Source organism: Nicotiana tabacum, chromosome 11, assembly GCF_000715075.1.
Source record: "Nicotiana tabacum cultivar K326 chromosome 11, ASM71507v2, whole genome shotgun sequence".
In the NCBI taxonomy this organism is placed as follows: Eukaryota; Viridiplantae; Streptophyta; class Magnoliopsida; order Solanales; family Solanaceae; genus Nicotiana; species Nicotiana tabacum.
Genome location: NC_134090.1, coordinates 3,336,061 through 3,363,246, shown reverse-complemented (window position 1 = coordinate 3,363,246; position 27,186 = coordinate 3,336,061). Strand labels below are relative to the sequence as shown.

The following is a 27,186-nucleotide window of genomic DNA, read 5'->3' as shown; positions in this document are numbered from 1 at the left end:
GTATTCTATTTCCTTATTCGCTTTTTTATGTTGATTTTGACTTTGTTCTTACCCGCTCTGGCTTTCTTTTCAAACTGTTATCTTGGAGATTGAAAGTTCCCGCTGAGAGGAGGGGTGTAAGGCTATCTTCCAAAAGATGAAGCGAAAATATCGTGAATATCGTGATAAGCACCGTGAGCTTTGCCGGTGACTTGGTGGTATTAGCAACTTCCGGGCCCTTCGAAACGAGCTAAAGGAGAAGGATTACGAATTGGTAAAGGTCATCGGGAAATGTAGTGAGCTCGAGGGGGCGTTGAAGACAAAGAGGAGGAATTCGAGGTGAGTAGGGTGGTTGAGGCCCAGTGCGTCGACCTTCAGGCCCATGTAATTTCGCTACATGCCGAGCTGGAGGAGTGTCAACTTCGAGGGGCCAATTTGAGTGGCGAGGTCACCGAGAAGGTAGCGGATTTAGAGAAGGCAGAGTCGCCTCAGTTATCAGCTGCGTGTAGAGCTGTAGCTTTAGAGGACGCAATCCGTTCTGAACGGGATTGCGCAATGGAGATGGCTAGGCTCAGAGAGGAGCGACTTGATGAGCGGATTGGGGAGATAGAAAAAAAGACTGTAGACCTTAGTAATCGAGTTGTTGCCTTCGAGGCCGAGAAGGCACAGTTATTGGCACAGCCGTCCTCCTCCCGCACTGCTTTTCCAGATGTTCCTCGGGATCTGTATAAGGAATGGATTCACATCGAGGCCCATCTGGACATATTCATGGATCTGATAGGGACGGGGGATGTTTCGGAAGCCAACTTAGTGAATGCACGTTTTAAGGCACGTGAAGATCGGTTTGCCTGTGGCTCTGACCCCGCCACACCACAAACTGGTGATGCTGAAGAAGACGTGGAAGGGATTAAGCAGGACGCTTGGTACGACGATGAGTATCCCGGCGGCGAAGGTGGAGAAACGGTTGGAGATGGTGCTACTGAATTAGGTAGCGCGTAGTTGTTTTTCTTTCTTTTGCTTGTAATTCTTGTACATACTTTTGCTGGCATCTATTTTAGCCTTTGTAGAAGAATATATTTGAAGTAAGAGATGTCGTTTTAACCATAAAAATTTGGTTACGGCCGTTGGCCATGGTCGTGGATTAGCAGGTGTAAATTCGAACGAGGTCGAACGTAACCTGTATTGAGTTGGTTCGATCAAGGTCGAATGTGAGTCGATTCGAGTGAAGTCGAACGTAATTTAATTCGAACGAGGTCGAATGTAAGTTAATTCGAACGAGTCGAATGTAGTTTAATTCGAACGAGGTCGAATGTAATTCGAAGGAGGTCGAATGTAGTTTAGTTCGAACGAGGTCGAATGTAGTTTAATTCGAACGAGGTCGAATGTAGTTTAATTCGAACGAGGTCAAATGTAATTCGAACGAGGCAACTTGAACGAGGTCGAATGTGATTTACTTAATTGTTGTCAGGGGCTAGGTAGATATTGAGGCGATGTTCTGGCGAGAACATGGGCGGCCTTCATACATTTGTGTTTTGCTTATATTTGGAGAAATTTACATGTTTTGGCATTCCAGTCCCAGTCTATCTAGTCCCTTCATTGGGTGACCTGGAGACGTGTTGAGAGGTTGGGCAATGAACTAATCATCCGGTGTCTCTTTTTGTTTGCATTTCAACTTGTAAGTGTTCCCCTTATCGCCTCATCAAAAACCTCCTCGAGAAAACCAAATTGGGACAAAACTCAAGTGAGGGAAAAAGAGTGCGACTCGGAGGACACTTTTTTTAAAAAAAAAGTTGAAGTATTTGAGGTGGGCGACGTTCCAGTTGTTTGGCAGTAGTTTTCCTTCCATTGTTTCTAGTTGAAATGACCCTTTATTTGCTGCTGCCATGATTTTGTATGGGCTGTCCCAATTTGTTCCTAGTTTGCCTTCTCGCAGGTCCTTACTTGCTTGTGTTTTGGCCTTGAGTACGTAGTCCCCGACTTTGAGTGGTCTGATCTTTGCTTTTTTGTTATAATAGCGTTCTGCCTGCTGTTTTTGGACGACCATCCTTATGTAGGTCATATCTCTCTGTTCTTCGGCTTCGTCGAGCTCTTGCCTTCTACTTTCATCGTTCCTCGGCCCGCTCTCATGGGATTATCGCAAGCTGGGCTCTCCGACTTCGACTATATTACCGCATAAGTCCCATAGACTAAAGAGTAAGGTGTCTCTCCTTTACTCATCTTTGGCGTTGTACGTTAGGCCCAAAGCACTTCTGGTAATAGCTCCGACCATAATCCCTTGGCGTCCTCAAGCTTTTTCTTCATGATGTTCAGTATTGATTTATTGGAGGACTCCGCTTGCCCGTTGCCCATGGGGTGATAGGGTGTGGAGAATATTCTTTTGATATGCCACTTCTCGAAAAGTTCGGCGAACTTTTTTCCAGTAAATTGCGGTCCGTTGTCGCAACTTATATCTTTGAGGAGGCCGAAGCGGCATATAATATTTTTCCATATGAAGGCGATCACTTCCTATTCGCGTATTTAGGAGAATGCTCCTGCTTCTACCCATTTAGAAAAATAGTCAGTTAAAACCAAAAGAAATTGGACGTTACCTCGCCCCGCAGGGAGGGGGCCGACGATATCTGTTCCCCATTTGATGAAAGGCCAAGAGGAGGTGACCGAGTGGAGATGCTCGACTGCTTGATGGATCATTAGGGCGTATTTTTGGCATTGTTCACATTTTTTTACAAAGTTTGCGGCCTCATTTTTCATGGTAGGCCAGTAATAACCTACCCGTATGAGACATCTGACCAGAGCTCGATTGCCTGAGTGAGCTCCGCAGTGGCCTTCGTGGATTTCTTCTAGGATGTGCCGCGTCTAATTCGGGCCTAAGCATTTCGCTAGGGGGGCTCCATACGTCCTTTTGTACAGGTCGTTGTGAATGATACTGTACCTGGTCGCTTGCATCTGGAGCTTCTTGGCTTCCTTTTTATCATTTGGGAGTACGCCGTCTTGCAAGTATGTAACAATACTATTGCGCCAGTCCCAGGTTAGATTTATAGTCCTTACCTCGATTTGATCTATCGATGAGTGGAGGAGAGTAACCACGTTCCCTTCTCCGGTTATGCTTTTAGTTGCTACCGCTAATTTGGCGAGGCCGTCTGCTTTGATGTTTTGTGCTCGTAGGATTTGGTCGAGCTGGCACTCGTCGAACTCTGGTAGTAGTTTGCAGATCTCGGCCTGGTATTTTTGTAACCTTTGCTCTTTGATCTGGAAAGTCCCTGTGACTTGGTTGACGACGAGTTGAGAGTCGCAGCATAAGATGACCCGCCTCGCCCCGTACTTGAGTGCTAGCCTTAACCCTGCAATCACGGCCTCAAACTCGGCCTCGTTGTTAGTCATGTCCGGACACCTTATGGACTGGCGAACCACTTCGCCTATCGGGACTTCGAGTACAAATCCCAGTCCAACGCCTGACGCATTGGAAGCACGGTTGTGTATAAAATCCATAGATCTTGTGTTCACGGGGAAGCATGGGCGGCTTCTTTTTTGACTTCGGGCATTATTTTTGCGCTGAAGTCGGCGACGAAGTCAGCAAGGACTTGTGATTTTATCGCCGTCTGCAGTCGATATGTGATATCATGCTCGGTAATTCTATGGCCCACTTAACTAATCTTCCCGATAGCTCGGGCTTATGTAAGATACTTCTCAAGGGGAAAGTTGTCACTACCGAGATTAGATGGCATTGGAAGTAGGGTCTAAGCTTTTGTGAAGCTATGACCAATGCCAAGGCTAGTTTTTCGACATGGGGATACCTCGTCTCGGCGTCGATTAGGGTTTTGCTAATGTAATAGATGGGAGATTGCGTACCTTTGTTTTTTCGGACCAGGACTGCACTCACCGCTACTTCGGACACGTCGAGGTAGACGAGCAGACGTTCCCCTGGTTCTGCTTTGGCAAGCAACAGTGGCGATGATAGGTAGGCTTTTAACTCCTTCAGAGCTTGAACGCACTCGGATATCCACTGGAAGTCGTTGTCCTTCTTGAGCGCGCCGAAAAACTTGTGACATCTATCGGATGATCGCGAGATGAATCTCGACAAGGCGGCGATGCAGCCGGTCAGCTTCTGAACCTGTTTTTTGCTAGTTAAGTGTTCTGGTATTCCCTCAATGGCCTTGATTTGGTCGGGATTGACCTCGATGCCTCTTTGTGCTACTAGGAAGCCCAGGAAATTTCCTGAGGTTACGCCGAACGCACACTTCTCAGGGTTCAGTTTCATCCCATATCGCCTGAGTATGTAGAAGGACTCTTTCAAGTGGTCGATATGATCTTATTTTCTTTTGGACTTGACTAATATGTCATCTATGTAGACTTCTATCATCTTGCCGAGTTGGTCTTTGAACATTTTGGTCACCAACCTTTGGTATGTCACCCCCGCATTTTTTAGCCCGAAGGGCATCACCCTGTAGCAGTACGTTCCTTGGTGGGTGATAAATGTGGTCTTCTCTTGGTCCTCCTCTTCCATGAGGATCTGATTGTAGCCCGAATAATCATCTAAGAAGCTCAGTAGTTCATGCCTGGCCATTGCGTCAATGAGCTGGTCAATGTGAGGTAGCGGGAATGAATCTTTGGGGCATGCTTTGTTTAAGTCTGTAAAGTCTACGCACATCCGCCACTTTCCATTCTTCTTTTTTACCATGATGACGTTGGCAACCCACTGGGGATATTTTGATTCCCTGATGGAGCCATTTTCTAACAACTTTTTGACCTCCTCGCGGACTGCATCGTTTATTGCGGAATTGAACTTCCGCCTAACCTGCCTTACCGGGGGATGGAACGGGTCGATGTTAAACTTGTGTGTGGCAACCTCTTTCGGGATGCCTGGAGTATCTGCATGGGAAAAAGCAAACAAGTCCGCGTTATTAGTTAAGAATTGACGGAATTTACCTGATTCCTGAAGTTTGCGGCCGACGTAGCTTTCTTGCTGTGGTCGTTATCATCAAGTTGGACGGGGTCGAGGTCTTCTACAGTTGATCCCGTGGAGTCTATTGTTTTGGGATCTCTGATGACGTCCGTTTTTTTATCACAGCTCGACCCGGGCCCTGTTAATTGCTACGCATCCTCTGTTTTGCCCTTCATTTGTTGGGTATATGCACAATCCTGGGCGATGCGATAGCATTCTCGAGATGTGCGTTATTCTCCTCGTATGTTGAATACTCCCTACGGGGTTGGAAATTTGATGACTTGGTACAAGCTGGAGGGGATAGCCCTCATGGCGTATATCCAAGGTCGACCTATTACGGCGTTATACGGCGTATCCTGATCCATAATGTGGAATGTGGTTTCCAGAGTGACGCTGCCGGCCAGGACGGGGAGTGTGATCTCCCCGGATGTTCGTTCAACTGCATTATTAAAACTTGTTAGTGTGATGCAGCGCGACACTATCTTATCCTCGAGCTTCATTTATGCAAGTACTCGAGGATGGACAATGCACGCGTCGCTCCCATCGTCCACCATAATGCGTCTTACATCTGTATCTAATATTCGTAAAGTGATAACAAGGGCATCTTAGTGAGGGAAAACCAAACCGTGGGTATCTGACTTATTGAAGATGATACATTCTTCGAGTTCCTTGTACCATTCATGAGTGATTGATCGTTTGTGCTTGTGGTTTATGGCGAACTTTATGCTATTGATCGAAATGTCGTCACTGCCCCCGATGATCATTTGAATGGTGCGAGTCGGTGAGGGTGGTTTTGGCGGTCCCGGGTGTTATTCACGTCCTCGGGCAGAGTTGGTCCTCCCTCGGTCGCTCAACAATTCTTTGAGGTGTCCATGATGAAGCATGTTCACGACCTCATGTCTCAGGGCGATGCAATCCTCAGTTTTGTGACCTCGCTCTTGGTGGAACTCGCAGAGGGCGTTTGATTTTCTAGTGCTTGGATCTGACCTTATCTTTTGTGGCCACTTTACTTTTGGTCCGAGCTTCTCCAATGCGTAGACTATTTCTGAGGTTGACACACAAAAATTGTGAGCGGATAATAAAAGGGACATACCTCTCTCGTTCTGGTGAGTCCCTGTCCTTGGCCTAGATGGGCCATCTTCGTGGCGTGATGGGGGCATGATGGCGCTTCTGATATATAGCTGATGCCTTTCTCGGTTGGACCGTGGAGCTGCAAGGTCTCTCTTGGCATCATTTCTTCTATCCTTCCTGGTTTCGGCTTGTACTGAGGTCAATCGATGGGTTGGCCCATTCAGGTCGTCTTCGTTGGCACGGACCTCGGCACAATAGGCGTTATGTATTTCATCCCAAGTAGTTGGAGGATATTTCATAAGCTGACTTAATAGTTTTCTGGTCGCCCTTGAGCCATTCCTGTTCAGCCCTTTCTGGAAAGCTGCTACGGCCATTCCTTCCGATACGTTCAGTAAGGTCATCCTTATTCTGTTGAATCGAGCGAGGAAGTCCCTCAATCCCTCTCCGGGTGATTTTTTGATGTCAAATATATTGTTCACTCTTGCCTCTGCCTTTTTAGCCAGAATATGGGCCGTTACGAACTTGTCGGCCATTTCTTCGAATGTTTCAATGGAGCACGCGGGCAACTGTGAATACTAAGTTAATGCTCCTCCGGTAAGGGTCTCACCGAACGTTTTCAACAAGATGGAGGAGACTTGTTCTTTGGCAAGGTCATTGCCTTTTAACGCAGTGACATAGTGAGTTACATGGTCTTCGGGGTCGGTCGTACCGTCATAAATTTTCAGATAAGGCGGTATCTTGAACGTCTTGGGTATGGCATGCGGCGGCTTCATCACTGTAGGGTTGCTCAACGAACCGACCAGCATCTCTTTTTGGCAAGAGTTTTGGGGCGCCCAGTATTTTGTCGACTCTTTCTTGGTGTTCTCTCATTTGATCCCGAAGCATTTTGTTTTCATTTTCCATTTCTTCCATTTTCTTTAGAATGGCCGTGAGGGTGTCGTTACCTGCATTATTAATATTATGAGCGATACCTGTTACCGGAGGGGGAGAGCCGTGCTGCTTGGCCGTTGATGGTGCAATGCAAGTCCTTACATTTTCTCTAACTGCTTTCCTGAGTGGGCTTGTCGAGGATGCCAGTCAGCGTATTTGTCAGCCAAGCCTCGAGTAGCTTCTTTACTGCTGGTGGCGCCTCTTACGCTGTGGACGTGAAAGCTCTTTTACCACGAGATGTTGTGATACTGCCGTGAGGAAGGGGCGACCCACTTCGCCGGGGAGAGGTGTTAGGCGTTATGTCTTCGCCTTCTGTTTCGGAGACCTCATTGATGGTGTTTAAGATGTTGATAGTGAGATCGGCCACTGCCTTCATTCTTCCTTCTCCATTACCTTCCATATCAGATCTGTGTGTACAAGGAAGTAGGAGCTTTTTTTTTTTTTTGAACCGTGCCAGTTACAGATCCAGAAGAAACTAAAAACTTAACTAGAGAATCCCCACAGACGGCGCCAAATTGTTTGACCAAAAAATATAAGTGTTTGATTAAACTAATTAATTCTGCGTGATGAAGAGCTAAACCTAGTTAATGATAATGACTTCAGATCTATAATCGGTTAACACAAATAACGTAAGGGCAGTGTTGAGAGAAGATTAAATGTGATGTATATTTCATATTTTAGGGTCATTAATAATGGAGGAATAACGAGCAATAAATGATGATAAATGGCATTAAAGTAAATAAGAAAAATGATTCACCCAATATTGAATGAGGTTGATGATTCTCCTCTCTGACAACGATGAATAATGGACAAAATACTAGAATGTTGGGACCTCTCTCGGATCTAATGGAAAAAGTGTGAGACAACAGACAATCGAATCTCTTTGGAAAGGTAGTGGTTGTCTTTTATCTAGAGAAAGTTTGCTTTTCAAAGAGTGTTCTTATTAGAAAATTGTACATCTCCATCTTGCCATCTTTTCTTTCTATTTATTTGGGATATTCCCCAGTCAACCCTAAAAATACAGATATTAAGAATATTCTTCTGAATATTCTATTACAAAAACTACCCGTTAATACTGCTCTTCATACTCCACCTCGGCCGTTATTGACTCTTCGGCTACGAGCCTCGTTTTACACTAATCGACCTCGGTCATATCGTTCTTTGCGGTACCGTTTCGTATCAAGTCTTAGTGAAAGCGGATTTTGACCTATACATTAATATGGACCAAAGGGAGTGCATAATTGCTTAACTTCGTACCTTTACCGATAAAAGGTAACAAAGCACTTGATGAAATAATCGAGGTATGCGCAAGGCTCCGAGAATGCTATTATAAAAAGATTACAGAATTGCTTGACATGGATAAGTTGAGAAATGGAGTATGTATATTTCAAAAATGTTACTGGTATAGTTCAGCCTTCTATTTAGGGTTACTTGTATCTTTTTACCAAGTATAAGTATATAAAACCTTTTTGGTACTTTTAAAATAATTACAAAATTGAAATTAATTACATGAGCAGGTCAAAAGGGATATAAATATACGGATAATCTTTTGACATTTTCATAGGGAGTCAAGATGTGGTCCCATTTGACCAATGTGGTCAAAAAGCGAGTCAGGTCAATTTTCAAAATTGCACTTTTACCCCTAACTAGACCGGAATTGTTTATCAAACTCATCTAAATTCAAAAGAGTCCATTTTCGTACATGAAAACTTGAAAAGTCATTATCTTGTCAAAAAGAAGAAATTTTCTAAAAAGGAAATCCTTCCTTTGGTGGCTAAATGTTTTCCTTGAATTTTTTTTGACGTGGTCCTGAGATTGTTAAAAACGGTTAGAAATAAAAGAAAACAAAAGAAAGGATATATCCACGCATCACATTGAAGCTTTGTACACTAAATTCTTCTCCATTCACTACAGAAAAATTGAAATTAGCTAGGGATTTCGTCACTAAATAGCTCGTAGCTAACAGATTTTTTTGATAATTTATCACCAACCCGTCGCTAAATCAAATTAGTGACGGATTTTTCTGTTTAGTTACAAAACTAATTCAGCACTAGTTTGAGTTGCCTACTTGGCATGCAATCCAATTATATTATGACAATAAAGATGCATGTGATATCGCTCATAATCAAGCTCAATACGATTGGACAAAACATGTTGAGGTGGAAAGATTTTCGTCAATGAAAATTTAGATGAAACATGTTTGGAGTTGCCTCAGGCAGTTTAATAGATTAGTCAGCTGATTTTCTTACTAAAGCAGTCTGAGATTAAGCGAGATTTTAATCTCATTAGACTAAGTAAACTCACAATTATAAGTATCTTCCATTTCTTAGTTTGTTAGTTTCATTGTATTAGAATTACTGATTGCAACATTAATGTATCTCATGCATGAGAATATCGATCAAACTATTATTCTTTCTTATTTTCACTCTTTACTTCTAATATGCATTTTGGCAGGGTTTTGTAATTAAAAAATATGCATACATATATTGAAAAAAGTAGGATTTTTAGGGTTTGTTTGGGAGGAGTTGAAGAGGAAGGAGATTAGGGGAAGAGATCACAGAAACTTCCAGTTGAATTTCAACTCTTTCTATTTTTTCAAATATGTCCATGTTGTAGTTAATTAATCGAACTTTTACATTAGAGACTCATAGCCAATGGCTAGAAATCAACCAACCCAAGAAATAAAAAAACAAAGATTAACAAAACCAAAAAAAAACAAATAAAAGAGGTATAAATACCATAGAGGTCAACCACTATCGGATATTGATAAGTGGGTTGACCCGGAAAGAGATCCGAAAGAACTTTCCAACAAGCAGAATAGAAGTTGACCACAAAGCCATCTCTGTGGGAGGCTGCTACTCATAAGGCCATCTCCGACATGGAAAAAAAGGCGGGGTAGGTTAAAATATGGACGGGAAACTTAAAAAAAAAAAAAAAAAAAAAAAAAAATGTCCAACTCCATAGGTCATCTGCATAGATGTTTAATTAGCTATATTACCTTAGGGAATACATCTCATCTCTTTTTTTTTCTTTTTTTCTTTTGCTTTCTTTTATGTAGCTCTTAATATTTTCATGCTCAAGCCTTCTCTTCCATTCCAAAATTACAGAAAAGGAAAAGAGTCAGAAGAATAATCAGCTAAGTCAAGATCAAATTGAAGTGATGATTAATCCGATCGACGATTTACTGCTCCCTTTTAATAGCAGATGCCCATGCTTTAATTCGAACGTGTTCATCTTCAGTCATGCTCCTTTTCAACCCAATCTGGTCTTCCTAATGTGAACTCCAAGCTTGGATTTTTCTGATTATCCAAATTGATACATTTAGTTCATTTAATCATAGTGTTTTCAATATGGTAATTAGAAAAAGACAATATAATAGAAATTAAATGACCATTTGTCTATCGCAGACTTTAGTCTTTCCTGAAGATATATACTAATTGTATCATAGGTTAAGATGGGTGACATGACATGTGCCAGTTACAAGCAAAAGAAACTTAATTTTTGTACACTGACAGTGTAAAAATTATTTACAGTTAATCTGAAGCTGACAAAAAAAATATTAAATATATTGTGAGAAGCTTGAAAATTAAAGGATTTAAGAAAGTTATAAAAATTAATTTGCCACTCCTGATCACTTTCTCAAAAGATTAGTTGCTCTAAAGTGTTTTGAGGGGTGAACGTATAGTGTTAGCTATGGGTTTACGTGAATTCAAAAGTATTTCCCAAATTCTATAAATGTATTAAAAATAATTCTAAATATTCAATAACTATATGACCGTGAGAATCCATATATATATATTATTGTACACTAACTCGAAGTTGCTGCAGAAATCTATAAACTTTAAATTTTAGATTCGTCTATTAGTGTTTGAATTCTTGTACATATAAGATTATGAAATTAGAATAAAAGTATGAGAAATACCTCTATTTGGTGACCTGATCTTTGTTGAGATGGAAAGCAAGGCGATCTAAGGCCATTTGCATCATTCAAGTTTGCTTGCAACCATCCTTCTCTACTGCTGTAAAATTCCAAGTAAAAGACGTATGTTTTTTCAGTCTATCTTGTACTGAATTAACTCATCACATTTTGACTATCCTTATAAATTAAAATGTGAAAAGCAATAAATGTATACTGAAGTTATAATGGATCTTTGAAGAATCAATAGAAAAATTCTAATTCTTTGTGTTAAAAAAATTGTTGTTTGGTTAAAAAACAAAATCTAACATCTTTCTTCCTCTGAACGTCCATACTTGGACAACTGGAGTGTGAATAACATAACATGAGCCTACAATGAAAAACACAATAACAACGATAAGTAAGCTCTGACGTGTTAAGAGATGGACCTTTGGTCTATCTCGACTCCAAATTTTAGCGCATGAGGTGAAAAGTATCCAAAAAAACATATAAAGTGAAAACAACTGATCATTTCTTCAAGCCAATATAAGACACTAATTGAATTAATCTCTATATTACGCAAATCATAAAATTAGCTCAATTGACCCTTAATAATGAAACTAATTGAGACTGAGGAAGTAGTACTTATGTCACTAATTCCTATTAATTAAGGAGCTATAGCAAAACATAACTATTAAAATACTTTATATATTAGCCTGTAAATATTTTAAATTTATGTTTCTTTTAATCCTACAATGTGCACAACATTTGAATTACAGTACTTGTCATTTAATTCAACTGTTTTTTTTTTTTTTTTATAAAATAATTGTGGAACGGTCAAAGTAAAACTTCTCAAAGTACAATATGACAAATAAAAGTCCCTTCTTACAACTACTAGAGTAAAAAAAGTACAACAAATCATCTGCTGATGACCTGCAGATTTTAAATTCTATATTTATTTTGTGGAGATTTTATCATATATCTTGGAGTTGATTAAATATTTAGAAAATAGGAACGAAGAATTTAATTAAGGAAAAGACAAATTATAGAAGCAGGCACATCCTATTACGTACATAGTAACTGGATCATAACAAGATCTTTTTTCATATTTTCTACTTTGAGTAGACGAAAAAATAAACAATCAAAAAAGACAAACACACGACCAAACAAGACAAGGATACTTTAAATAAATATTACTTTGAGAAAAGCAGAGCACTTAAGTCAAGATACTGGTCTTTTTTTGGATTTATTTGCTAAAATCTCCTCGTGAAGAGAATAACAACAAAGCAAACAAAAAAGAAACAAAAGAAAAGTTTATTACATCCTTAATAAAATAATTCAAGAAAACAACCAAAGTAAAAGAATAAAAGAAAAGAAAAGAAAAGCAAAAGTATAGCAGTAAACTTTTTGCTTTCTTATCATAATCCTAATTAATTACCCTATGAGTACGGTTCTCTTTCTCTTTTTTTCGCCAACTTTCGTATTTGCGTTGAGACCTCGACTTATTAAAATTCACCTTTGTTAAATCCTATCAAATGGGAAAGTGCTTCATACTAAGATGTTTTTCATTGGGTGTTCGAAATCGAAATTTCCGGCCAAGGTGAATTGGATCATATTCATTCTATCACAACTTTTACTAATACTATTAGCTCTTTTTTGCCTTTTTAATTTAAGAAAAAAGAAAGAAAGAAAAGAATGCATGAAAAACAATTAAAAATAGAGGGTAGAAAATAGTACGACAAGATGTAATTAAAATGGGAATAAAGGAGTTGAAAGTTCAAAGTGGAAAAATGAAAGAAAAGAAAAGCAAAAGCTGCCACAAGAGCTCTTTTATTCTTCAGAAAATGGTGGACGTGGGTTGTGCATTTCTAAGATTCAGGGTAACTCCATGCAAAAGAAAAAGTATGCAACTCATTACTCCATCATTACTTCAAAAGTCCTACACTACACTACTTGTGAACCATAGTTTTTATAATTCAAATATACTAAAAAAGGGCGACAGGTGCATAAAGTATCCTGCATTCACGCATGGTTCGAGAAGGATCGCATATGACGCAAACAGTCTACTCTAATGTAAGCATTATTGGCTGTTTTCATGATTCGAACTCGTGACTTATAGGTCACACGGAGACAACTTTAATTTACCGTTGTTTCAATGCGTCACTTCTAATTCAAATACACTAACATTGTAAAAACAAATCTGCACTTATATATCTAAGTATTTTTACAGGTTGTTTCAGGTAGTAACAGATTCAGAAAATATATCGAGGATATACAAAAAAAAAATATAGAAACTGTCACACTCAAGGGAGGATCTATGTATATGATTCGGGGTGGTACGCCACCCGTAAGTTTCAGCGAAAACTCTATGTATATATGTAAATATGCATAAGAAATAGTATATATATTTAAAGTACCAGAACAAAAGTCGCCAAGGTGCCAGTGGCAAAGGTCCATCTTTTCCTTCTGCTTGGCACCCGGAACCCCCAAATTATGGGATTTGTCTCTGATCACACTCTATTCCCCGAAGCAACTATTGAACTACCTTTACCATTAGATTAAAAGCTTCTCCAACCCGATCCAATAATATATATATATATATATATATATATATATATATATATATATATATATATATATATTAGCATAATCCAAGTACAACTAATGGGATTCAATTGAACCCACGCTATTACATATAGCTCCACTACTGGTTGCAGTTAATTACAGGTTACTTATCTAATTTTTCTATAAACTATTACCTATAATAATCTTTTAAGTATTTTAAAAGTTTAAAAGTTTTCTTGAAGTGTCAGTATATAAAAGTTAAACGCGTCAAACGTTAAGCCCCATTTAAATAACATATATAGGACGTTCACTAAAGTTTTAAGTAGTGTTATATATGAGGCCTATACCTTGAGGAATTACTCCAAAGAGTAGGATTTGCAGTAGAAGGGTAATCGGATTCGGGTTGTACTGATCCATCGGATGCTCCTCTCTGATCCGTAAACCGGCATAAACCAGTCCGGTCACCGGTGCCGGTGCTTCCTATTGTTGTGAGATCATCTTCTCCTGACCCATCTGATTGCCCTAAAAGATAATAACAAATAAAAAATATCAAAAATAAAAAACTTATATATATAGTTTAACTTTTATGCGCTCAGAGTTTTAAAAAAAAATTAAATACTATCATATTAGATAACTATAAGTAATTGTTTTTAAAATGTATGATTAGTAACAAACAAAAAAATAAATGTAGGTTACCTACTATAGTAGGTTAAAGTACACGTGTAAAAATTATTTACATTAATGAAACATGTTACTTTCCTGCGTCTCATTTCATTTCTTGACAAAGAACACATTAACTCCCATGGAACGAGCTCATATGCTATACATAGTCATTTCAATTAGCTATCTATTTTGGTACAACAGAAAAAATATGTATAACTATGGTCAGTATAGGGAGATCATCAGAGGCGAATCTATGTGTAATATTGAGTGGTTATCGGACCCCGTTAATTTTGACAAAAATCATATATATGTATATCTTTATACCGAAAAAATTGTTGATTAAAATCATTTAGCACCAGAAACACTAAAAGTTTTTAGGAACATGCATTGGTTGAGCAGAAAAGTGTGCCCATCGCGTTAAATGGTGGATCCGTCTTTGTGTAACATTAGTCAAGACTTTACGCCTATCGTCGTATAAAAATTGTTAAATGCTAGTGTATAATGCATGTACTCGAAATAGAAAAAATTACCAATTTGTTAATGCCATTTTATGCTGTAAAATGTGTTTAATAACACTGATTATTAGGAAGAAAATAAAAAGGAAGAAAGTAAGTAAGCAGAAGACTTAAAGCAAGACAACTTACCAGAGGAAGCTGCAGGTTTGTCAGTGGTTTTAACAGTGCGATACATCTGCATTGGGAAAGGAATTTTTTTTCAAATGTTAAGACAACAAACAATATTTCAAGAAATTCAAAAAAAATAAGTACTACTACTACACATTACACTTACCTCTCGTGAAATGACGTTGAAACAAAGAGAAAAACAAAACAAAACACAAAAAATAAAGTGGTAGAGTTTCTAGGGAGGGAAATATTTTCAGAGTCAAATGCTTCTTTCTTGGAATTGATTCACTAATCACGAGGTGAATTATTGAATAATGATGACTTACTTTTGTCTGTAACAGAACCCCAGTACCCACCCACCCCCAACCCTATTATTCTTACCATAGTAGGACTAGTATATTTACCTAAGTATATTTTTCTCTCTTTGTTTTTCTTCTTTCTCTCTGATACTATCAGAAAGATCAGACTTGTTTCTTTAATTCATTCACTCAGTCATTCACTGTATTTTTATCGGCTAATGTGCCGGAGGAATTCATCCTGAGCTAGGGACCTTTGACAGAGAGAAAAAGAGAAGAAGAAAAAAAAAAGTATTTAAAAACAAAACAGATTCTCCTTGTTCTATTTAATATTCTAAATTTTTTTCTAAGTACCTGTAAATGGCTTTTGACATGAGCTAGAGTAAGATCTTTCACATCCATTAGCTCCAATACTGACTTTGGTGTTGCCCCTAAAAATCAAGAACACAAAAACAAAAATAGAAGATTAGACCTTTTACATCATTTCCCACCTCAAAAATATGAAATTATAACATACAGAGGACAGATGCAGCAGGTTCAACTGAACTACTTAATGTTTTAGAACGAAAAATTTCATACGTGTACGCAGACCTTACCCCTACCACAAAGGGATAGAGAGGTTCTTTTCAAGATACCCTCACGTCAGGAATACGAAAATAGACAATAGAATCCGTGACAATCACAAAAATCAATATTTTAGAACGAAACATCGATAGTAATTTTGAACTGATGTACAATGTGTTCAAGCTAAGAATATCAAAGGTTTGAAACCAACCAGAATAAATTCTGGATCCGTCTCTGATAATATAAAATAAGCAAAGAAATCATACTTTCATGGCCACCAAGAAGCTCCACAGCATGAACAAACCGGGCATGAAGAGTACTAGTCCATCTCATTCTAGGTGCTCTCATACTTCTTTTAGCTGGAAGTTTTGGTAGAAATCTTGATCTCATCAAACTATGATGAGAAGTTGCAGTTTCATGAGAAGAATGCCCTAATCCTACACCATATTGACTATGATGTAAGTGATGATGTGGCACTTGATAAGAAGATGATATCCCATTAAACCTAGTATTAATATAAGGAGATGAAGATGTAGGAGAAAAAAGTGGTGAAGATGATGAAGCCATTGGGTAAAAACACATCTTTGGATCTTTCTCTTTGTCTAAATTAGCCAAGAAAGGAAATGAACGGTTGTGATTATACACTGGAATACCTTTGATAGGTCTTAAACCGTCCGAGACATCTAAAGAAGAAACCCCATGATTTATTTGATTCATTGGTTGCACCATATGGTTATAATTTTGACTATGGTGGTTGTTGTAATAAGGGTTTCTTGGTAAGTCTAAAAAACCCCTTCTTGTTTCGTCATTGACGGCGCCGGTGGTGGTGGTGGTGGTAGTGGTGGTTGGGTGAGCTAACGAGAGCTCAGTAAGGCAATTTCCTGCCTTACTAAACTTTAATCTCCTATGATTTTCACCCACTTCATTAGCACAACGATTCGAGAGATCGAAACTAGAAGTTGCTAGCAATTCATTGATGTTGTTACAAGATGGAGAAGAGGAACTATTTGGAGGGCTAATGTTGAGAGAAAGATCAGGGATTGGCTTTGAATTAGTTGATTGAGGTTCAATGAAAACCCCTTCTAAGGGCATCTTTATGGATTATAACTACTAAAGAAAATCTAACAAAAAACAAGAATTCAAGAATGTTTCTTTAATTTTCTAATAGTGGCTTTTTTTGCTTTAGGAGGACTTTAGCTTTTCCTTTTTCTGTTAGCTCCAAAAACCCAAAATTTATGATAATATGCCCTGGAGAATAGAGTAAAAGTTGCACAAAAACACAAACAAGACACACACAAAGAGATGTAGAAAAAGGGAAAAAGGAAAAGATGGACAAACTTCAAGTTTGATTTTGCTAATAGATTTAGAAAGAAAAGTGAGAAAAGAGAGTTTATTCTTTATGTAAAGCTAATAGAGGAACTCAAAAGAAACTCTTTTATCTTCTTTTAATAGTAAACATATATGCAGAAGGAGAGAACAAGAAGAAGAAGAAGATATGAAGTGATGTGAAGAAATTAAAGAAAAATGAAAAGAAAGAAAAGGCAAAGGAATGGAAAGATAGAGAAGAAGGGGGGATTTTGGATTTGGGAGTGGTGTTAATTCCTCGAGAGTATATCTTGGAAAATGACACTAGAACAAGGAGAGGCTATTTTCTTCTCTCTCTGTCTCTCTCTAGTCAAAACAAGCAAAGCATCAAAAGAAAAAACAAAAGTACATAAATTTCAGAAATACAAACAAAAGAAACAAGACACTTATTTAATTTTTTTTTTTTAAATATAGGATTATATAAAGAGAAAAAAAAAGAAAAAAAAATGAGTGTAAACAATATAAACTGATAGAGTATTATAAAGACCTTATTATCTAATAAAAGATTAGCATAGGTTGCTAATTAATTATCTTCTTCATCAGATTATGAATGAAGTTTACCATAGTCAATTACATGTAATTAACTTGTACAATTTTTTTACCATCACATAAAATTGACATACAACAATAGTTAATATTTCGTGTTAAAAACTTGCAAAATAGAGGGATAGCTTGTTATATGCAGTTAAACGCAGTGTAAACTTTGTCTCTGTGTGATTTATAGATCACGAGTTCGAGCCGTAAAAGCAGAAACAGATGATTGTATCAGGGTAGACTCTCTGCATCACTTCTCTTAGGGTGCGCCCTTTCCCGAAACCCTACGTGAATGCGGGATGCTTCGTGCACCGAACTACTTTCTTAAATACAGTGTAAAATTTCTTTTACCTACAAAACTTAAATCTAGAAAGAAATATGATACTGTAAACATTTGCATATAGTTGATTTTTAAGGAAATAATGTAAAATTTATTTAATTAATATAAAGCTTAATTGTTTTTTTGAACCCAAAAAAGATAAATAGTCACTTTTTGATCAATTTTCTTTCCCGCAGATAACTCTACTCTGTGATTCTTTTTCCCCCACTCTCTCCGCTTCTACTTCTTGTCTTTTCTGTTTTCATTCTCTCTCTCAGATTTCTCTGTTTCTTATTAGTATCTTTTTCTCCTTTTTTCTATATATATATATATATTTAATATCACTTTTCTAAATTAATTAGAAATACCAATCGATACCAACATGGACAGAAACGTATTCAAGATAATTTCATCTACAGCTTCTACGTAGATTTTTGTAGTATTCTTTAACACACCCCAACCCCAACACTGGATTCTTGAAACTAGGTGTGGGTGGGGGTGGGGGTGGTGGGGTTGTGATCACATATGTACTTATTTATACGCTGATTATAAGGTAGATCAAGTCGCTAATAATTACAGATAATCTATATAATAAGCATCAACAGATAATTCGGTAAAGATGATAACTATCCTACCACATCAAATTACAATAAAAATATAAAGAATAATTATACTATCAATATATATATATAAAGTTAAATACTTATAATATACGTACACGAATACATATGTATTATCATAAAAGTACAAGAGAGGCATTGACTTGAGAGAGAGAGAGAGAGAGAGCCACACAAAAGGGGTATTTGTTTGTTAGTAGGCATAAATGGTTAACATGTGCATAAACCTAAATAAAAACACACACATTACCTTCTAATTCCCTTTCATACTCCCAAATATTCTCTTCTAATCTTTCAACAACTTTGTCTGGCATCTTGGATTTTATTATGTCTTCCTTCACATGACATGGTCCATCAAAATATGAATAGTATCCATCTCCCATCTCCCTCTCATTCCCGTCCCCATAAAAATTTATTCAAACATATCAAATCAATAAATATAAAATATTTGTATTCAAACACACATTTATCGTTTAATGGGTTATTAATATGTAATTTTACTTTAATTTTTAACTGTTAAAATTTATTACTTAATTTGATATAAATGCGTGATGCGGATAAATATTTATTCTTGCTCATGTAGGTTACATGAAAAGTTTTCCAAAACCAAGGCTAAATCAAAGGGTTTAGTACTGTTCTTAGTATTTATTTATTGATGATATTAATTGTCTTGAAAGCATATTGGGAAGTAGTAACTTCTCCAGCGCTTTTAATGCTTTTACTGGAGATTAACAAAACTAGGCCTAGAAGTTGCAAATATCTTTGTATCATATTTTATAAATTGATTTATTTTATAATTTTAATGACACCCTCTCCAATGGCACACTAAATGACACAAGTCCATAGGTGGTGTTTGGCTGGAGCATTAAATGCTATGGATATGGTTTTGCTCTCTATGCTTTGTATTGTTGTACATTTTTAGGTTTCCTATTTTTTATGACAGCTTTGGGCAAAAATTACTCTATTGAAATTGTTGAAGACAAACTCTCATAAGTTTTAAAAGTTTTAGGTCAGTATAGCTACATAAACCAATATACAATGACGTAAATTTGAACGAATCGTACATTAAGCATTAGAGGTAGATTTAGAATGGATTACGTGTTCAACTAAATTTATTACTTTCGACCTCATATTTTATATATATATATATATATATATATATATATATATATATATTATAAAATACTATCTATTCTGAACCGACTAACTCTAGATCCTGTCAAACATATATATAGTTAGGCTTTTTTCCTTTTTAAAAAAAAATGAAAGCTCAAAAGAGATAAAAAAATTTCACGCATTTGCAAATGAGCTAAGATTATTTATCAGGTTACACTGTAAAGTTAATTATTATTAATAATAATAATAATAATAATAATAATAATAATAATAATAATAATAATAATAATAATAATAATAATAATAATAATAATAATAATAATTTCTTTATCATTCTAGTTTTTTTGACAATTTCCTTCAACTTTTTAAAATTGCCAAAAGGAAACGAGAAAAAATAATACTTATAACTTATAGTCGTTAAATTAATATTGAGAGGAAAGATTTTGCCACGTGCATTCAATTAAATGGGGTTGAGTTTGAACAGAATGTAACATAGAGGATATGGAATACATTTGGTACTTTCATAGTTTTAATATTTCGTTATAATAATTCTATATACCATTCAAAATATGCTCATTCCCAATCAATCAGAACCATTAGATAATTAAATGGGTCCCATGTAATTAAAACTTTAGGAATGAAAGAAAAAAAGAAAGACCAATAATCTCTTATCAATAATAATTTCATGGGGCAAGAAGAAACGGAGTTGAAGAAAATTATATTCATTACTCATGAGTGTGGAGTAAATTATATTCATTACTCACTCATGTTAAATGATAATTATTTAATATAAATATAGATTTTTAATAAGTATTCAATTATATAATTTAATAATTCGAGTTGAAAATGGTTGGTTCATTTACACCCGTTGCTAACTAGTTATATTTGTACCAACAAGGATTGTGGTGGAGTGACAACTACTCATTAATTTTTAACTAAATATCTCGTGTTCGAGCCTTGGGTATGAAGAGGTAGCGGTTTACCCCAATATTCACTGAATTTTTTATGATAAATACAGGGTTCGAACCAAAGTTACTAAGTTGGGCCAAACCTGCTCTCATCACTATAGCTCCGCCCCTAAATATAGGACTTTTCAACTCCATAATTGATTGTTATAATTTCTTTTTCTTATTATTCTTTCTTGTATGCCAATGGCTTTATATTATTTTCTCCCGACAAGAGCAGGGAATGGTAGGAACATTTTTAACGAAAAAAGAAAAGCTATTTAATGACTAAGATTATACTACCATGAGGCTGGATATTGCTGTGCTATTTATTCTACATGTCGGTCCATAAGAAATATTTTTTTTTCTTTTTATTAATTATGTATTTTTCATGTGTCTAGATCAAAGAGAAGCTGGTAATCTAATTATTGGGTTCATTATTGAGATGTGTTTTTCGCAGGATTAGGTGAAATTTGAGATATTGGCAGATTAACGACTTACCTAAGCTCAATTAGAATTTACCAGTCGAAAAAGGCTGTCATTTTTTATTACTAGTAGTCAATAAATACAGGGGGGAAAAAGACTCTAATTGTGTTAGGTTGGTTTTATTATTGAGCTAATATGACACGACTTAATTAGTGGATCGAGACCGAATCAAGCGGCGAAATTAAGAATTTTGTTAAAAATGTTTAAAATTTAATATGTAGGTATAAAAAGTAATATTTGTCTGTCATATATTCAACCATAGACACATATTGTCCGCTTTGGTCTAACAGACTTTATGGATTTATTTTTTTGCTACGCCATCATCGAGCCCAAAAAATACGTATACCATGTGAAATTGTTCTTTTATGTTATATAACACTTCACTTTTCTCTCTCTTTCCAATATGAGATTTGTCTGAGGTGTCAATGATTTCTTCTTCGGAAGCTTGCCAGCTCAGAAATCTATTAATCCTTCTCTTTTACCCGTCCTCCGTCAAACTCAAAGGCATCACATACACCCTTTTAGTGATTCAACATCCTCGTCGAGGCTTGCCCCATTATTGTACTGCAGGAATCAAGCTCTAATACTATATTTATCACATGCCACGTGCATGACACGTATTGTCCGTTTTGACCCAACATGCATCACGGATTTGTCTCTAGACTACACTATTATCGAACCCAAAAGTGTGAATACCATGTGCATGTGCTATGTCTTGTATATTTCAATGTTAGATTTGGCCTAGAGATCATATATGTACCCTTTCTTTGGAAGCTTACTAAACTTAAAACATGCCGTCCCTTCTCTTTGACCCGCTATCGTCAACTTGCCTAATGTCAAGTGCGACACATTGACCTATATATGTATAAATGGTATGGTCGTTTTGATTGTATTAGCCTTGATCCCCTGTTTACTACTTTTCCATACCTTTTTCTGCTTATGTGACTTCGCGGGAGGTTGTTGTGGTAGTTTCAGAGTGAATTGGGACACTTAGTTCCTAAAACGAAAGCTTATGTCTTAGGATTTTGACCGTAGTTAGAACTGTATGAAGACGACTCTGGAATGGAGTTTCGTTCCGTTAGCTCCGTTGGGTGATTTTGGACTTAGGAGCGTATCCGGAATATGAATTGGAGGTATGTAGCTAAATTACGCTTGAAATGACGAAAGTTGAATTTTTTGGAAGTTTGTCCGGTAGTGGACTTTTTGATATCAGGGTCAGATTCCGATTTCGGAAGTTGGAGTAGGTCTGTAATGTCGAATATGACTTATGTGCAAAATTTGAGGTCAATCGGACGTAGATTGATAGGTTTCGACATTGGTTGTGGAAGTTTGAAACTTTGAAGTTCATTTGTCTTGAATCAAAGTGTAATTTGTATTTTTAGCGTTGTCTGATGTGATTTAAAGGCTCGACTAAGTTCATATGGTGTTTTAGGACTTATTGGTATGTATGATTGAGGTCTCGGGGGCCTCGGATGAGTTTCGGATGCTTAACGGAACCAAATTTGGACTTGTGTAATTGCTGAAGCTTTCAAGCTTCTAGTGTAATCGCGCCTGCGATGGGGTGGCCACAGGTGCGGACACGCATGTGCAAGAGGCCAAGCGCAGAAGCGAGATTGAGGAGATGGCCAGGGGTCGTAGGTGCAAGGGAATTTTTGCATCTGCGAGCCCGCAGATGCGCTCGAAGTTCCGCAGATGCGGAGAGTGAGCTGGAAGGGGAGACCGCAGTAGTGGACCACCATCCGCAGGTGCGACCACCTGATCGCAGAAGAGGTCCCAGTCATCTTGAGCCATTTCCACGCCTGCCATGAAAATTCAGCAGGTTCGGCGTCGCAGGTGCGACTGGTGGTCCGCATGTGCGAGATCATGGGCAGAAAAAAGGAAATTTTGAGGGTTTGATCTCATTTCCAATTTTGGGACTTTGAGAGCTCGGATTGGGCGATTATTTGAGGAATTTTCAGAGAAAGTTGTTGGGTAACGATTCTTAACTCTTTTATGGTTATACTCCATTAATCTATGGGTGATTTCATCATTTAATTTCGGATTTGGGTTTTAATTATGGGGAAAATGGGAAGAAGTTCTTCAACTAAGATTTTGGGTTTTGATTGAGATTTTGACATCGGATTTGGATAATTTTGGTACGAGTGAACTCATGAGGGAATGGGTGTTCATATTTTGTGACTTTTACCCAATTCCGAGACATGGACCCGGGAAGACCTTTTAGGGCAATTTTTCTAATTTCTTGCTCTAGCTTTGATTTCATTAATTAGATTAAATTCTTATAGTTATATATATGGTATGTAATTGATTTTTGGTTAGATTTGGGCCATTCGGAGTCGAATATTCATGGAAAAGTCATTATTACTGATTGATTGAGCTTAGTTCGAGGTAAGTGGCTTGCCTAACCTTGTGTGGGAGAAATTCCCTTAGGATTCGGTACTGTTGTGATATGTGAGCGCCGTATACATGAGGTGACGAGTACGTACACGGGCTATTTGTTGTAAAACCCGATTTATTTTACTGAGTAGCAACCTATTTTCCTTAAATTTGAGTTATACCGTTTAAATGAGTATTCGTCTATTTTCATTCTTGATTGAGCTATACCAATAAGTGTAGTTATCCTGTTTAGTCTAATATCACATGTCTACGTACTTTAACTGTTCATTTGAACTCTGTGAAGCATGCCTAATTGATTTCCTATTTTTCCTTGTTCTTTATCACTATAACTGTAGAAATCTTATTGTTAACTATTGTATTTATCGGTTTGAACTGTGTGTTACTTTTGAGACTACGAGGCGGTTCCTCGGGAGTTCTCCCTGAACATTTACTTTTGAGACTATGAGGAGGTTCCTCGGGAGTTCTCCCAGTATATTTACTTTTGCGACTACGAGGCGGTTCCTCGAGAGTTTTCCTTGCACATTTACTTTTAAGAATACGAGGCGGTTCCTCGGGAGTTCTCCCTATATATTTACTTTTGAGACTACAAGGCGGTACCTCGGGAGTTCTCCCTGCATATTTATTTTGGGACTACGAGACGGTATATAGGGAGATCCCCTGTTGTTTCCCCCTGTGTGTTGTACTATTGCCTTGCTGTGTTTTCTTTTGTTAAATTCCAGTCTCTTATTATACTATATATTCTCATGCCTTATTTATTATTTACCAGTGGGTCTGACCTGACTTCGTCACTACTCGACCGCGGTTAGGCTTGGCACTTACTGGGTACCGTTGTGGCGTACTCATACTACTCTTCTGCACATGTTTTGTGTGCAGATCCAGGTACTTCTTATTAACCCCGCTACTAGATGAGAGTGTTTGCTGTTGTACGGAGACTTCAAGGTATATCTACTATATCCGCGGACCTCGGAGTCGCTCTCCATTCCCACCTATGTCATTTACCTTCCTTACTTCTTTTATTAGACTTTGGTATATAGAGATACTAGTTTCCTCCCGTAGCTTGTGACTTATGATGTTCCAGGTTTTGGGAATACTGTATATTATTAGAGTGTTGGTTATTGTAAATGCCGAGCGACATTGTTATCAGTTATTTAGTTATCTGTTACAGTTAGTTGTTAAGTTTTGTTTCCATTTTTGTTATTTCCGTATCTTTGTTAGGCTTACCTAGTCGTAGAGACTAGGTGCCGTCACGATATCTTACGGAGGGAAAATTGGGTCGTGACAAGTTGGTATCAGAGCTCTAGGTTCATAGGTGTCGTGAGTCATAAGCAAGTTTAGTAGAGTCTCGCGGATCGGTACAGAGACGTCTGTATTTATCTTCGGGAGGCTATGGAACTGTAGGAAAATTTCACTTCTTTGATTCCTTGTCGTGCGAAATTGTTGACTTCCAAATTCTAAACTTCTGTATTCTATTCTCTCATAGATGGTGAGGACACGTATAGGTGGATATGATGACTAGGCACCCGCGCCCACTGCTATTGCCGCGAGAGGCCGGGGCAGGGTTAGAGCCCAAATACGTCCATGCGGTGCAGCCAGAGCACTCGTACGAGCTGCTATAGAGGAGCCCCTAGTAGTTCCAGCTGAAGGGCAGACACCTGAGATACCTGTTGCTGCACCAGCCCTCCAAGAGACTCTATCCCAGTTTTTGAGCATGTTCATCACCTTAGCTCAGGCTGGATTGATTTCACTTGCTCCTTCCACATCTCAGGCTGGGGGAGGAGCACAGACTCCCGTCACCGGTAACCCGAAGCAGCGAGTTCAGGTAGACCAGGATCTAGAGATCATTCCAGTACAGCCGGTAGCCCCAGTTCAACCTGAGGTTATGGCAGTAGTTTCTGAGGCAGAGCAGCTTAGACTTGAGAGGTACAAGAAGTACCACCCTCCTACCTTCAACGTATTGGCGTCAGAGGATGCCCATGGTTTTCTGGAGGAGTGTCACCCCATTCTCCGTACTATGGGTGTAGCGGAGTCGAGTAGGGTTTCTTTTATTGCATTCTATCTTATAGGAGCAACCTATCAGTGGTGGCGTGCTTATGACTTGGGTAGTCCGGTTGAGGCAGCTTCACTGACATAGACTCAGTTCTCGAATATTTTTCTGAGAGAGTATGTCCCTCAGAGCTTCAAAGACGCATGGCGTGCGGAATTAAGCAGTTGCGCCAGGGTGCTATGACTGTGTCAGAGTAAGCAGTTTGCTTCACTGATTTGGCCCGACATGCACCGGCCTTGGTTGCCACAGTTTGATAGAGGGTTCGTTGGTTTATTGAGGGACTCCACCCTAGTATCAGGCTTAGCATGACCCGAGAGTTGGAGATGGATATTTCTTACCAGTAGGTTATGAGTATTGCTAGGAGATTGGAGGGTATGCTTGCTCGGGAGAGAGATGAGAGGGAGGCCAAGAGGTATCGGGAGTCTGGCACTTATACTGGTACTCGTGCCCCAACTGCAGTTCACCATGATAGGGGATATGGGAGTCACCCCGTTCATTCAGCTCTTCCAGCCGCCAATGGTATTCTAGTCCCTTTTAGGCCCCAGGAGCCTTATTATGCACCGCCGGTATCTAGTGCACCTCCTGCACGGGGTGCTTTTAGCGGTCAGTCCAGCAGACCTGGCCCGAGCTAGTCACATCAGCCATGCTCTCTGAGAGCTTGTTTTGAGTGTGGCGACACTCGCCATCTGGTGAGGGATTCCCCCAAACTTAGGAGCGGTGCACCTCCACAGACTTCTCAGGCACAACATGCTCCACTGGGTCCTCAGGCTATGATTCCAGCACCAGCTACCGCCCCACCTGCTCAGCCAACTCGAGGTGGAGGTCGGAAAGGTCGAGGTTGCTCTAGAGGGGGAGGTCAGGCCAGATATTATTCTCTTCTTGCTCGTACAGAGGCAGTTGCTTCCGACACTATCATTACAAGTATTGTTCCGGTCTGTCATAGAGATGCATCGGTCTTATTTGATCCAGGCTCCACTTATTCCTATGTGACCTCTTATTTTGCCCCGTATTTGGGCGTATCTCGGGATTCTTTGAGTTCCCTTGTTTATGTGTCTACTCTTGTGGGAGATTCTCTTATTGTGGACCACGTGTACCAGTCGTGTTTGATTGCTCTTAGTGGTTTTGAGACCAGAGCCAATTTATTATTGCTCAGTATGGTAGACTTTGATGTTATCTTGGGTATGGACTGGTTGTCACTCCATTATGCTATTCTTGATTGTCACGCTAAGACTGTGACGCTAGCTATACCAGGATTACCACGATTAGAGTGGAGAAGTACCTTAGAGTACACTCCCAACAGAGTTATTTCATTTCTTAAAGCTCAACGAATGGTTGAGAAGGGGTGTGACGCATATCTAGCTTATGTAAGAGATGTTAGTATTAATACCCCTATATTTGAGTCAGTTCCAGTAGTGAGGGACTTTTCAGATGTGTTACCGGCTGATCTTCCGGGCATGCCGCCTGAGACAGATATTGATTTTAGCATTGATTTGTTGCCGGGCACTCAGCCCATCTCTATTCCTCTATATCGTATGGCTCCTCCTGAGTTAAAGGAGCAGTTACAGGAGTTGCTTGATAAGGGATTCATTCAGCCCAGTATGTCACCTTAGGGTGCTCCTGTCTTGTTTGTAAAAAAGAAGGATGGCTCTATGCGTATATGCATTGATTATCGCCAGCTGAACAAAGTTACAGTGAAGAACACGTATCCATTGCCTCATATTGATGATTTATTTGATTAGTTACAAGGTACCAGAGTGGTTTCCAAGATTGACTTACGTTCATGCTATCATCAATTGAAGATTCGGGAGCCAGATATCCCGAAAACTGCTTTCAGGACTCGGT

The 27,186-nt window shown here is 38.5% G+C and overlaps 1 protein-coding gene across 3 annotated transcripts; it reads right to left on the bottom strand.

The window, feature by feature from the left end:
* Positions 1–9,483: 9,483 nt before the first annotated feature.
* Positions 9,484–17,187, bottom strand: LOC107803073 (transcription repressor KAN1-like). 3 transcript variants are annotated; one of them, XM_075224669.1, is made up of 7 exons: positions 16,179–17,184; positions 15,792–15,962; positions 15,316–15,392; positions 14,687–14,732; positions 13,727–13,901; positions 10,842–10,938; positions 9,484–10,218 (listed from the first exon to the last, which is right to left on the bottom strand). In XM_075224669.1, the coding sequence occupies exons 1-7, from the start codon at positions 16,615–16,617 to the stop codon at positions 10,156–10,158; spliced, it is 1,068 nt and encodes a 355-aa protein (XP_075080770.1). In that variant the 5' UTR covers positions 16,618–17,184; the 3' UTR covers positions 9,484–10,155. The 3 variants fall into 3 exon arrangements, with proteins under 3 accessions (XP_075080770.1, XP_075080768.1, XP_075080769.1); XM_075224667.1 differs by having other exon boundaries at positions 15,792–17,182; XM_075224668.1 differs by lacking the exon at positions 9,484–10,218 and having other exon boundaries at positions 10,842–11,205; positions 15,792–17,187.
* Between the last annotated feature and the right edge of the window lie 9,999 nt (positions 17,188–27,186).